We start from the raw sequence: 13251 nt of genomic DNA on the forward strand, positions 1-13251 counted from the left end.
TCTCTCTCTCTCTCTCTCTCTTCTTTCTGTTGTTGGTCAGCTCATGGTAGAGTACGTCGGTGTGACATGGCCCGTCCAACAATCATTCTCCAGGATGCTCGGTCCCTGGCTGCAGCCTCCCATCCATGCAGGCACCCGATCTCCGCCAAGTGTCGCTTCACCTGATCCAGTCATGGAGTTTGCTGTGCTCCCCTGCGCCTTATTCCGAACTGAGGATCGCTGTCGAACACCTTCTTGGTCCGGCATCCTCATGACATGCCCCAGCCATCGTATCCTACCAGCCTTTGCCACCGTCAGGATGCTCGGTTCGCCGTACAGCTCAGCAAGCTCGTGGTTCAACCTTCTCCTCCACGCTCCATGCTCCAACACCGCCAACGATGGTCCAGAGGATGCGTCGCTCAAACATGCCCAGAGCGTTTGCATCCTCCGCTCGGATGGTCCAGGACTTGTTTCCGTAGAGGATCCCGCGGGCGAATCAATGTGCGCCATATCTAGAGTGTCGTGCGGTCTAGAAGTCGTCTAAATCTTAACACATGGTGAAGTCCATAGTTTGTACGATTCTACTGCACAATCCATCTCCGGATTTCACTGCTCATTTGGAGTGACGTTCTGAAGTAACGACCGTCCCAAGATAGTAGAACTCCTTTACCACCTCGAGGTTGTCACCGTCAACTAATACACTTTCTGGATTGAGCCTCTGGCCGGAAGGTATTTCGTCTTCGTCGCATTGATACTTCTCCTTCGTTTGCTTATTGTTCTGCATTATATTTATATATTGGGACATCGGCATCTCCATGATAATAGGTGCTTGGGTCGTATGCAGCTACGATTATATCGATAGCCGCAAAGGATCCAAATGTACTTGTTAACGATCCATTCTCATCGAGATTCCAGGAAATGGATTGCACTTCTGAAAGTTCTGATTTCAATGCCAGAACTGATTCTGATTCCGGGGCCAAATTCGATTCCGGAATTGAAGTCGGCTCTTTAATTTTAATCGATACCAAAATCGGAAACGGCTTCGGTATCGGAATCGATTACAGCATCGTTTCGATTTCGAACTCCCAACACTACTCCTATACCTAGTCAGATCGGAGGCATAGCTATGACGGTTGCAGGTGTGTTTTGTGTGGAGTTTTTATTATGGTCCCTTGAGATCTCCCTTAGAGCATCTACGCTTATCAATCTCTATCAATATGCAATTAGGTACATGCCCTATGTCATCCGATTGATGTCATATAGAAACAATATATTGACATGTTGAGAAACGATCAAAAGCAACTTCATTCTCGGTTCAATAACTCTCCCAACGTACCAGAATGTGCTCATTAGATTGTCACATTGGATTTGTTTACAGCAATAGTTTTGTGTAATTCATAAACAACTTTCACCCCACTGTTTGGTCAGGTTCTCAGTTCTGGAGACTTCTGTCTTACCCCTTCTGAAAGGCCCACGACTCCCTCTCGCTCTCTGGATGCTGATACCATTGCAGTGAGTCATTGTGTGTAACTGTTGTTGCCTTTCTTTGCAGGTCTATGCAACAAGTGCACAAATTGCGCACACTAACAGCTCACCGGACTAGTAGAGCCAATGCATCGGCAATCGCTTTAACGCCCATTTTCTTCTCGCTCCTCGTTTCGCCACCCCCCATGGAAAAGAAAGTGCATTCTTCTTATCAACGCGTCGCCAGACCCAGAACAGACACAAGCACACGGTGACGATTCTCGTCCACCATCAGCAGCAGCAGCAGCAGCAGCAGCAGCAGTAGCAATCTTATCGATGACGGCTTCCCAGATTCTTCTCTCCGCATGACCGCTGATAACCGCCGAGCGAGTGTGGCTGGTCCGTCCAAGGAGCTTCATGGGATGAATCGACTTCGGTTGGTTTCAGTACGGTGCCATACACGCCACGGCGAGGTTCGTGCTTGATCGATCGTTGTACTAGAAAGTAACAGAAAGTGCGTTTATTTCAGTACCCGGTGTTCTGTGGTGTGCTGTTGTTATAGTCATTGCCCATCGGAATCTCTTCAATTTGGAATTCGGGCGTTTAACGGGCGTGCTACCCACTCCGGCTACTTCGTGTTTCATTGTCGAGCAATTCAGGGTCGTGGTGTAATTGAACCTGCGTTGTAGCTTTCTTGCGGCATCGTTTCAAGCCAGCTGCTAACTTGATTGAGTGATCAATTAGTCTTAATGTGGGGCTAGAGAGAACACACATGGTCCGTTGCTTCAAGGCCTGTGTGGTCAGAGTGATCTTTGAACGTGGTTACATTCCGGCAAGCCAAAACCCTTATCGTTTTGCCGGTACCAATTTACCGCTTTCCGTATATGTGCAATCGTATTTATAGAAAAACGATTGATAGTGATAGGCGGGCGACGATTATCCACCATCGCTCACAATTACACGCTCGCCGTGCTGGTACCCACAACTGATTGGTTTCTTATCGGCTGTCTATAGTAACAGGGCATGGGAAGATGTAGAGTAAAAGAAGTTTGTTTTGAAAAAAAGTGCTCAAAAAGATTAACTCGTGCCTCGTCGTCGCATCAGCACATTCTACATGAACCCTTTAGCGATAGGAAGAGAGTGCAACCAGATGCCACCAATTAGCATATTCCAATTACTGAGTGTCGCTGTGGTTCTTACTTTCTTTTTCTTCGTTCTGTAATCATTTCGCAATACTTTGCAACAAAATGACAAAAAAGCCGGTAGAAATTGCAAACTTTGCGCATGGATTGGTATGCGCAATAAATCCTCTTTTTGGTGCATTTGATAGAGAAATGTTGAGTGAATGCATGATGATTTGTGTACAAAATGCGTTCTTTTGATACTGATGTTGCGATTTGATGCATTCAGGCTTATGATCGTTCCGGTCTGACAGCCATCTCGCTTTCCAAATCGGTGCAATATTGTATTATAAGGTGTATTATAAATAAACATTTTAAGATTCAGGCATATTTAAGTACAGATCAGTACAATAATTAATATTGGTACGAAATGCTATTTACTTTACATACAGATTATTTGGCAACAGCTTTTACCCTTCTTTATTTACTACAACTAACAAAATACTGCTGCGTACTTCAGTACTTCACAGAAGCATACAACTTTACCCGTTGTTTTGAAACAACAATTTCAATTACAGGTTATTTATTTTGCTTTAAACCGGGCGGGCACGTTTGTAAAATCAACACGAACAATTTAATCTCTTGCGCGCATTGCGCGTTTTAAACCGTCCACTTGTGATTTTCAACGGTTTTCCACGCGCGACGGCGCAACATCAAAACCACGTGCGAAGGGATACCACCGTCCGTCAAACTTTGCGATTGCAGGGGGTTTAGCTGTAGGTGCCCCCAGGTGCTATGGATGAGTAAATTTGAAGACGGATTTTGTTCAAATTAAATCTGTGGGATGTGGTGCATTTTTTGAGAATAAAAATTTGCCTTTTTGTTTACATTTTAGTGAGCAATAACTCGTTAAAAAAAATTCAAAACTATATTTTGCACAAATAATACAAACGTATAAATCACAACCAAAATTACAATATACAACCCAACACAAACAACTTTGGGAAAAATATTTAAGAATTTCAATTTGAATCTATTGCCACATTAATTTATCGAAATTAAATTAAAACATATCCGATCGCGCGGAAAGGTTAACCGACGACCCCTGTAACCTTGTGCCCTACATCGCATCTGTCAACCTGCATCGATACACACGATACATCCTTCGTGGTGTTGGTTACAGGCCGTCCGACAGCAAAGAGTGTGTGTTGCATAATTGCCAAACCGCAAGCACGGAGACCGGGCGGTGCAGCTGCCAAGCGCACTTAGTGTGTTGCATTCTGACTCTACCCTTCGTCGCGGACGCGTACACTTCGCGGGACATCTGTCCTGGGATCTCGTGGCCGGTGTTGTTGCTCAAGCTCGACGCACTTCCCGTCCGCACTGTGTTGTCGTACGTTTGCAAATAGAGAGTGAAAAAAAACACGACAAAACATAAACAAACGCAACACCGCGAAACGTTGTGTACCGGAACGAGTAGAAAGTGTGGTTTCTATTACATGTGTTTACGTTATAGGTGTAACCCGTCGGCGACCATTTTCAATGAGAAACATGCCGAAAATGAACTGAAAACAGTGGCAGAACAGTGCGTGTGTGTGTGTTATATGTGTGTGCGCCTATCGGTACTGTTAGAATAGAGTGAAATCCTTCGTTTCGAGAGTCTCCTTCCCACCAGGAGCTACCGTTTGCCAACCAATATTTGGCCCAATATATCTACCCTAATTTCGGGAAGGGGTAGAACACGCCACGAGGGAACGAAGGCGCCCCGCCCCGTTGGCTCATGATTATATTTCACTGTCGTACGCAGTTTTAGCTTCGGTTCTTTCGCCCGTTTCGTTCGTGCTGAAGACGCAGCAAGAAGATCCAAAATGGTCGAGATTAACAAGAAACTGTTGCCCATGAAGGCACACTACTTCCTCTTCAATGCAGGTAAGCTTTCTTCTTCCCGTTGTGTTTTTTTATCTCCCTCAAAAGTCCAAAAGAACGCTGCGACCATGCAGCATCTTCCAGCATAAAGCGCGCGCGGGACGGCACAACAAATGATTTACGACGACTACCCCGGTAAACCGGTTTGTCCGCGAAGCAACGGAAGCGGTCGGAAGAATTTCGGTATTACACCACTTTTACACGAGCTATTTTCGTTGGCCGTTGTTGCAGTCGTACTTCACATATTGTAACCATTAGCTGCCGATGGGACAAAGAATGCGTTTAAAATAGATATACTTGCAACATAGTTATGTAAGAAGTACCGAGTTTGTCCAAATCGTTCTACTATTACACATAGTAAAATCGGGCGTTTCACCAGCCCTCCCGAATGGGCCCAAACGCAGGGCTACACACACTATCACACTCATACACCCCATGACACGTGCTGGTCGTACATTGACACCGGCACCGGTAGCGTTACATACATTCTTATGCTCTCTTTTGCTTATGCGCGTGTCTTTCAGGAACGGCTCCAGTAGTGCCTTTTATGCCGACGCTCGTGCGGCAGCTCGGCTTCTCTACGGTGATCGTCGGAACGATCTACACGGTCCTGCCGATCGTGGGCATGCTGGTGAAGCCCCTGTTCGGCATCATTGCCGATCGGTTTCAGCGCCAGAAGCTGCTGTTTCTGATCTTTCAGGTAGGTGTGCTGCAAAAAGTCACTGTCAATATCATAACATCTGACCGAAACAAAATCCATGTCAGCGTCACGTACTCAATTGTGATGATCAGAGGGGATACTCAGAACGATTGGTGTGACCAATACATCCTTCATGACATTTTTGCGACCATCGCTTAGTCAGTAACTATGTCATGACTTTTTTTACTGTGATCAGCACTGCAAAATGTCACTGACATAGTCATTTGTTTATTTGTAAATGTTAAGTGATTGGCCATCCTTGGCCTTATCACTGATCTTATAAACTAAACTTATAATAACATAAAGCATCATAAATCATCATGACAAATTCCTGCCGAAACAAAATGGTGTCAGCGACACGAGCTCTACGTAGAGTACTGTGATAATCAGAGGTGAGACTCAAACAGCTGGTGCGACCATCACATGACGGTGACATATGTCATATGTTGTGCGACGTACTTTTGGTCATTGACTTGATCGCGACATTTTGTGGCGGTGATCATCACGATGGTCTTGGGAGATATGCGGTGCTTGCGAGTGGTCCCAAAAAACATAATGAAGATATTTTCTCGCTCTGTTTGACCCAACAGGCAATCAAAGCAGACAGAGCGAAAAACCATGCTCATTTTGTTGCTTGAGGCCACACATCCCAAGAATGTTGTGATTATCACCGACAGAAAATGTCGTGACCAAGTGAGTGACCACGAGTTGGGTACCAAACAAAATGTCACCAACCATATGATTGATCCAACAACTATTTGAGTCTCATGTCTGATCATCTCAGTTGTGTACGTGAGCTGATTTGAGCTACGTTTCAGTTTCACAGCCAGAAAAAATCATGATTATGCTTGAGCCGGCATTAAGCAAAGCTTGTCGGTCAGTGTATCGCGTTTGCCTCAAGCATTCGCATGTCGCCTTCGGCATATCATGACGCACTTTCAATGAATACCAGCAATGACCATCAAGCAACCACGGATATGTTCATTGTTTTCGTTCGTGAACATGACATTTTGCAGCACTGGTTGCTGTTGCTACTGCTGTTATCTCAATGTTTCGCCAACCTTTTTTCCTCCTATTTTACGTCCTGTTTTTTTCTCTCTCTCTCCTTCTCTATTGTTGTAGATCCTTACAGCCGTTCCGTTCTTTCTGATCATGTTCATCCCGGCGATCCCGCAGGACTCGACCGTCACATTCCACTGCCACAATGGGGCGGCCGACCTGAAGTACTGCCCGGACAATGGGACCAGCATTGACGCGTGCTTGGTGGAAAGCATCACCACGAACGAGAGCAACGGCACGCTGCTGTGCGATATGGAGTGCCGCACCGAGCCGTGGATGTGGGACACGGTGTGCAAGTACTGGAACGTGTCGGCGTACTGCGACGAGAAGAACATACCGGCCGATCGTATTCTCCGACTGACGGGCGTCGTGCCCAACAACCACATCAATCTGGTCGACGAGTGTCTGTACTTTATGCTGCGCGAGGGCCAGATGGACGGCGACCGGGTACCGTTGTACTGTCCCGCGAACACGACCGACTTCCGGACGAGCTGCCAGGTGCAGTGCAACAACGAGCAGGTGATGGGTGCGATCTCACACTCGAAGATTGCCGACGGCGACGTGACGGGGCTGTATCAGTTCTGGTTGCTGTTCCTGTTCCTGATCGTCAGCTGGGCCGGCATGGCCGTGGTGGTTAGCGTCGGCGATGCGATCTGCTTCGAGATGCTGGGCGACAAGCCGCACCTGTACGGCAACCAGCGGCTGTGGGGTTCGATCGGCTGGGGCACGGTGTCGCTGTTTGCCGGGTTCCTGGTCGACACGCTGTCCGAGGGCAAGCTGACGAAGGACTACACGATCGTGTTTTACATGACGATCGTGCTGATTGGGTTCGATATGCTTTGCTCCTCCAAATTGCAGGTAGGTAAACGAACCGTACAGCGGATGAAGCCACGGCTAATCTCTTTTTTTTTGGCATTTTTAGCACACCCAGACACGCCTGTCCACCAACATTCTGAAGGATGTTGGCAAAATATTTGTCAACTTCCGGATTTGTGTCTTTTTCTGCTGGTGCGTGCTGATCGGCTTCGGAACGGCACTGATTTGGAACTTTTTGTTCTGGCACTTGGAGGACCTGGCCAGCGCCCAGGAAGGGTAAGCGTTTTGCTGTTGTGTTTCTCTTCGACGGAGCACAATAAACGGTTCTTTCTTCCTCTCCTTCGCTAGATGTGGCCATTCGACTTGGATTAAAACGCTGGAAGGCATCATCATGTCGATCCAAACGTTCGGCGGTGAGCTGCCATTCTTTTTCCTGTCCGGTTGGATACTGAAAAAGATTGGCCACATCCACGCGATGAGCCTGGTGCTGCTTGGGTTCGGCGTACGCTTCCTGCTGTACTCGCTGCTGACCGATCCGTGGTGGGTCATACCGATCGAGTTCATGAACGGTATCACGTTCGGTCTGTTCTACGCAACGATGGCATCCTACGCCAGTATCGTTGCACCGCCCGGCACAGAAGCAACCATGCAGGTAAGGACAATGCAACGCATCAAGAAGCGCCATTCTTCTATAACTAATCGTTGAATTTCTTCTCCCTCCAGGGACTCGTGGGAGCAGTGTTCGAAGGTGTCGGCGTCTCCCTAGGCAGCTTGCTGGCCGGCAATCTGTTCCATCGTATCGGTGGCAGTGCAACGTTCCGCGCGTTCGGCACGGCGGCGCTCATACTCTTCGTGCTGCACGTCGTCGTGCAGAAGCTGACCGACCGCTTCAGCAGCCAGGGTAAGCAAAAGCAACAGAAAATGAACGGCTTGACGGACGTTAAGCTCAAGGAAAACGGAACGCATTGCGGGTCGGGTGGCGGGCTGGGCGAGAACGGTCTCTCCAACGGACAGCTGGGCAAAACCGGCTCCATCCTGTCGGAGTCCACCGTGCAGGAGGTGCTGCACGAAACCGACCATGAACAGGACCAGCTACACGATTGCCCCCCCGCCAGCCGGGCAGAAGGGCAGAAGAATGCCTCCAACGGGAACGTGGCCGGACACGAGGGAGAAAAACAGCCGAACGGCAATACGGCCGCCGCCGCCGCTGTCCAAGGCCAGTTGTACGAAGTGCCATTAAATTAGGTCGGACGGGAGAGATCGCTTCTTCCTCCTACTATGTTGTCCTTTCAACAATTCAACATGATATTACACATCCGGGCAAAATGGAAGGGGGTTTGGAAAATCAATTAGTTGTAAGCTCGGGGGAAGCCCTTCACGCCCGCGTACTGATACCATTTACATTCTCGCAATCTGCCACAACCATTGCCACGACCACACATACAACACACATACAAACGCATACATACGTACACACAAAAAAAGACCACTTCACCTCACCAAATCCTTCCCATCGAACGGATTATGGACGTACAAAGAACGGCGGTTCAGTTTTTTCTTTCGGTAACTGATTGATAGTTTGCGATAAGTTTGCATTTATGTCTTTTGTTGGTTTTTGATTTTGACGGTCCCCTATCTTTCTACCTGCTATGATGTTCGTAGACTAGCATTGTGTACAAGTAATAAATACGATTTATAATTCATCATTAGTTGCTTCCCTGCCACGTTGAGTAGTTCATTTACCGGACCATGCGACGACACGCGTTCTCTGACAACATTACGAAATAATATAAAAGAAACAACAAAAAGGGGGTTTGTTGCCCTAAACATGGTTGCAATCAGTAACAAATGAAATAGGAAGTACAAAAACAACACGTTTTTCGCTACCATAGCGACCGTAGTACAAAGCGCTTCAATCAACACGTCTCTTTCGTACGCAACCACAAGCCATCTCGCCCCAGACGCAAGGTGGGTGTCAATTACAATACGTTTCTTTTACCGTACCACTGCGTACACCGTGTGTTTGCTCGTATGTTTGTTGGTTGCTTTATTTAATTTCTATTTTTGTAGAGTTGATTTAGTACTGATACCTTTTTTTACGAACCACACTCTAGACACGCTAGACAAACTCCCATCGGAACGCTTCGTCTCCATGATTGTGCATGAACTGCGAACAATAATTAATGATGCCCTGCTTCGCCACTACTCCTGCTGTCCAGATGTGCGAGTGATTGCTCTTTCTTTCCCAACGTTTGGCAGCTAAATGTACCCGCGGACAACATTGTCTCCTATCGGAACGTAGCGCGCAATAATGTAGCTTACGGTGCACTTTTATACCTATCTATACACAATCGCCACCATTCCCACTAGCCGGCAAGATTGTCACTATCTTCTGTCGGCGACGCGCTTTAAAACAATTAACAAGCGTCTCTGCGTCCATTCGATATCTCCTCTAATTGCACCCAACACGGAGACGGACACGGAGAACGCTCCACGTGCTAGTGTTGCTGCCACGCTAAAACCACGTGTTTCACTCGTGATGGTCAAAGTGAAACCATTAAGCACCGCTCTTTAGGTTCAGCACACAAAATGTGTCTGTGTGTGTTTGTTTGCATATTTAGTTTGCTTTTGCAATTCCTCTTATTTATTCGTTAATCTTTGATATGCTCTTACCTAGCGTGTGGTCCTCCTCGTGTAATTTTCCTTTCTTGAGGTTGGGGTTATTTCCTGCATGAAAAGCAGCATGTTACTTAGATCTGTCGTTTACTCTCTTCTTTTCTCTCAATACGCTTTCTTTCTTTCTTAAATAATTTCCCTGCTTTTCTCTATTTGTTGCAGAAACGCGTCCCGGTTACGCACCACCAAAGGAGGCGCTGGAAAACGTAGAAGACGATGAACCGATCGTGCCCGGTGGCAGCTATCAGAAGTAATGGAATGGAAGGAACGTTGACTAGCGCCACACGCGACGGAAGCATATTTTATCGTGTCCTGTCGTGTCTCTGACTATCGTTTTTTTTTTAAACTCTGACGAAATGCATTTAACTAACTTTATCCTACAAGTGAGACACATTCCAGTGCGTGTATGTGCGTGTGCGTGTTCTTAGAATAGATACGTGTGTGTGTGCATGTGAGTAAACGGGTATATTGGGCATTATTGCAGAGATCAGGTGTGTTTTTTTACAATATTTACCAATAATAGAAGTAGAGTGAAATAAAGCTCATTACATAGTGAAGAAACGACACGAAAAGCGGGCATTACTTTTTTGATTACAGATGTTTACTTTATTTTGATTGTTCACCGTACTAGCGCTCCCTGCGCTCTTAACAAGTGTACCGGTAAAATCCCAACTTCCCCACGTATTTCTTTTGGAAGATAAAATATTAGACTCGTCTATGATTTGTTTTTACCTCTTTTTGTTTTAAGTTTTGGCAATATCGGTGTGGCAATCATACAAACACGACACACTCCAACCAATCATGGACCCTTCCTTCAGGCACGGTTGACACACTCGTTTTTTTTTTTTTTGCAACAAAGTTGCAAAACGGAGACCTTCTAGCGCTTCCAAACAGCTCTCACTATACGTTTCCATTCCATCCCACCTGTTCTATGGTTGCTTTGTTGTGTTAAAAGATTGCTTCGTTGAGAGGGCAGTGCATCATCATTAGTCTTGCTTGCTTCCTGCCTCTGTCGTTAGTCTTTGAACAAGGGGTGGGGAGAATGGGGGACAAAAGTCCCCCGATGAATGTCGTTAATTAAATGCGATTTATGTTTTTCAAACAGTAATCGGGTTGGGATTGCTGATTACCACTTCCACTGCTCCCTGCTGGCCTTGAGCGTGAAATGGCATTAAGATTTCCGTGGGGTTCGTTTACTGTTCGCAACCAGCGATTCTTCGTAATGCAGCTGTTGCAGCTTCGTTGCACATTGGTTCACCTTGAGTTCCTGGATTTCCAACGCTTTTGCCTGTGGAAAGAGAATGAAGGATGGATTTTTTTTTACAAAATTATGCATTTTCAACAATACGCAGCAAAGGCATTTTTATTATTCACCCTGAGATTTTTTGTTCGTTGATGAATTTGATGCATTTGCATTTTAATGCGCGCCACCTTATCTTTGTAGGCTTTCGTCTTGAGCACCTGGAAGTGTGAACCATTTCGTAAAAGGTTAAAGGTCAATATTGGACGAGCTTTACAAACTAAACAAGGGTGTAACAAAGATAAGCTAGATTGAGGAGGGTTTTTTAAATTATTATGTTTTCTCAGGCAGAAGAAAAATTAATCAATTAAATTCATCGGTAAGTGTGTGAATTAAACAAAAAAAATCAATTGACAGCTACAACGTTTTAAATTGTTTCATCAAACGCTCATCGTTAAGCGCCATTTGTATTTGTGTTGAGAAACTGTACAAAGATGGCCGGTATTTTGCTAATATCCGAGCTAACGTTCGTGTGCATTTTCACGTAGTTCAAAAACTGTCGCCGATGCCGGTTAAGCTGCGCCACACTCATGTTCGACGGGACTTCCGCACGCATGCCCGCCTGCGGTATCTCTACCGGACCGTCCAGGCCAATTTTCCTTGCCGCCGCTATCTGATCGATGATCGTCTGCGTACTTTTGTCCAGCTCGAACAGAAAATTGGTCGCACTCAGTGGCATCTGAAATGGGGAAATATTTCAAATAAAACCCTCTTCTTTGTCTTGTCGTTTACCCTTCCGCTCACGTACATTTTGCGTGGCCAAATTCGGAGGCAGCGGGGCCTGTTCGTACAGTGCGCTGTTGATGCGCGCTAGCTCCATCTCCTCCCCACCGTACACGGTAAACAGGGGTCGATCCCAGCGGCTCGTGTCCTGAGGTTCCTCGTACCGCTGGCAAAGAGCATCGAACGTTTCCGCATCCAGTTCCCCGCTGGATGAATTCTGTACTATCTCCTCCCTGCGAGCATTTCGTTGCTCAACCGTCATCGCACAGTGTACCGTGCATTGGGTCGTACGGGCGTTTTTGCTCATGCAGAAGATTTCGTACCGATAGCCCTTAATGTAATTCGTCCCGTCCATGATGACCAGCGTCGACTTGGTGAGCAGCTTCATCGCTTCCGATTTCAGACTGGCACGGATTTGCTTTTCCTTTCCCGTGTCGGTGAAGCTCTCCTTCACGCCGCACCCGGACCGAGCGATGCAGTCCGCTTCGGACACGATGTGCACCGGCCCTTTACCCAGCTCGGTAAAGTATTTTTCCAGCTCTTTGGCGCGACTTGTTTTCCCACTGCGCGGCAGGCCGGTGATTACGATGAGAGGCATTTTTGCTGGAGATTGAGATGAGTTTTAGCCTGCCGCACTTTTGTTTTGGTAAACACTTGGGCCTACACGTTGAGCACTTTGACAGATCCGTCGCGAGACGTCAACAAACAGATGGGTTTCGTGACGCAAGCAGAACAAATTATGCATTTTGCGGGGTAAACAAACACTTCATTCTTCTGATAAATGTTTTTATCGTTTCTTTTACGATTAAACAAACACACTGTTCTATACCTTATTCATCGTGGAAAACTCACCATTCAGTACAAATCTAATCGCACTACTTTTTAGCTCGCAATAATAGTAAAATGTTGCTCAAACGCTGGCCAAACAAACGGCCAAAAACGACATGCTTACCATTTCGTTGATTTCCTGTATCTGCCGGCTGGAGAAAGCATTCTTTTCGCTGGTCATTGCAATTTGTAGATCGTTCTGCTTGTTTCTGCAAAGAGATAGCGCGGCATGTGATTTGTATTTCAGTGCGTTCTGGTGAAAGCCACGGGCACTCCTTACGGGCGCGCACAAACCACTCACATCAGTTCCTTCAGGTTTTCCTTAACTTCCCTGAGCTTGGGCTCGTAAATCTGTAGCAATCCGGCAGACAGTGCCCGTACCGTTTCATTGTGCTCCTGAATGTCTTGACTTTCGCTGTCGGAGCTAAAACAGATATCGGATGGATGAGGGAAGAAACGTGTATCAGCACATGACCGATGAACAATAGTACATATTTTTTGGTGGCTTACGTTTCCTCAGACATGGTGCTTTGCAATTATTGCCCTGGAATGTCGTAATTGTGCTGCTGGTTGTACAGAAAACACGAAAAAGTTGCAGATTATCGGCACGCAGGACGAGCTTTGTTGTTATTTACATACATTACGCCCACAGACGTCTG

General features: G+C 46.5%; 3 protein-coding genes across 9 annotated transcripts; 1 reads left to right on the top strand and 2 right to left on the bottom strand.

The window, feature by feature from the left end:
* Positions 1-1824: 1824 nt before the first annotated feature.
* Positions 1825-10313, top strand: LOC120904685 (major facilitator superfamily domain-containing protein 6). Of its 6 annotated transcripts, none has more exons than XR_005739814.1 (8): positions 1825-1916; positions 4081-4493; positions 5015-5190; positions 6313-7107; positions 7172-7341; positions 7414-7717; positions 7789-9033; positions 9904-10305. XR_005739814.1 is itself a non-coding variant. In XM_040314919.1 (7 exons), exons 1-7 carry the CDS (start codon positions 4433-4435, stop codon positions 9993-9995), a joined length of 1776 nt encoding a protein of 591 aa, XP_040170853.1. In that variant the 5' UTR covers positions 3943-4432; the 3' UTR covers positions 9996-10313. The 6 variants fall into 6 exon arrangements, 1 of the variants encoding a protein (XP_040170853.1); XR_005739810.1 differs by having other exon boundaries at positions 1855-1957; XR_005739813.1 differs by having other exon boundaries at positions 1883-1947.
* Positions 10314-10320: 7 nt separating this feature from the next.
* Positions 10321-13236, bottom strand: LOC120904708 (biogenesis of lysosome-related organelles complex 1 subunit 6). Of its 2 annotated transcripts, XM_040314951.1 has the most exons (6): positions 13103-13236; positions 12894-13016; positions 12717-12801; positions 11116-11202; positions 10872-11029; positions 10321-10761 (listed from the first exon to the last, which is right to left on the bottom strand). In XM_040314951.1, the coding sequence occupies exons 1-5, from the start codon at positions 13114-13116 to the stop codon at positions 10913-10915; spliced, it is 426 nt and encodes a 141-aa protein (XP_040170885.1). In that variant the 5' UTR covers positions 13117-13236; the 3' UTR covers positions 10321-10761; positions 10872-10912. The 2 variants fall into 2 exon arrangements, with proteins under 2 accessions (XP_040170885.1, XP_040170877.1); XM_040314943.1 differs by having other exon boundaries at positions 10321-11029.
* Positions 11395-12687, bottom strand: LOC120904702 (protein KTI12 homolog). The gene is made up of 2 exons (XM_040314932.1): positions 11790-12687; positions 11395-11720 (listed from the first exon to the last, which is right to left on the bottom strand). The coding sequence occupies exons 1-2, from the start codon at positions 12360-12362 to the stop codon at positions 11436-11438; spliced, it is 858 nt and encodes a 285-aa protein (XP_040170866.1). The 5' UTR covers positions 12363-12687; the 3' UTR covers positions 11395-11435.
* Positions 13237-13251: the final 15 nt, after the last annotated feature.

The sequence above is a fragment of the Anopheles arabiensis genome, chromosome 2, assembly GCF_016920715.1.
Source record: "Anopheles arabiensis isolate DONGOLA chromosome 2, AaraD3, whole genome shotgun sequence".
Lineage (NCBI taxonomy): Eukaryota > Metazoa > Arthropoda > Insecta > Diptera > Culicidae > Anopheles > Anopheles arabiensis.

Excerpts from the sequence above, each read along its gene's own strand:
- LOC120904708 (XM_040314951.1), bottom strand. Across the intron at positions 12,802-12,893 it reads GAAAACCTGAAGGAACTGAT|AAACAAGCAGAACGATCTAC; the intron begins GTGAGTGGTTTG and ends ATCTCTTTGCAG. Across the intron at positions 11,203-12,716 it reads TACAGGAAATCAACGAAATG|GTGCTCAAGACGAAAGCCTA; the intron begins GTAAGCATGTCG and ends TCACACTTCCAG.
- LOC120904685 (XM_040314919.1), top strand. The coding sequence starts at position 4,433 with ATGGTCGAGATTAACAAGAAACTGTTGCCCATGAAGGCACACTACTTC. Across the intron at positions 5,191-6,312 it reads TGCTGTTTCTGATCTTTCAG|ATCCTTACAGCCGTTCCGTT; the intron begins GTAGGTGTGCTG and ends CTATTGTTGTAG. Across the intron at positions 7,108-7,171 it reads TTTGCTCCTCCAAATTGCAG|CACACCCAGACACGCCTGTC; the intron begins GTAGGTAAACGA and ends TGGCATTTTTAG.
- LOC120904702 (XM_040314932.1), bottom strand. The coding sequence starts at position 12,362 with ATGCCTCTCATCGTAATCACCGGCCTGCCGCGCAGTGGGAAAACAAGT. Across the intron at positions 11,721-11,789 it reads CGAATTTGGCCACGCAAAAT|ATGCCACTGAGTGCGACCAA; the intron begins GTACGTGAGCGG and ends TCCCCATTTCAG.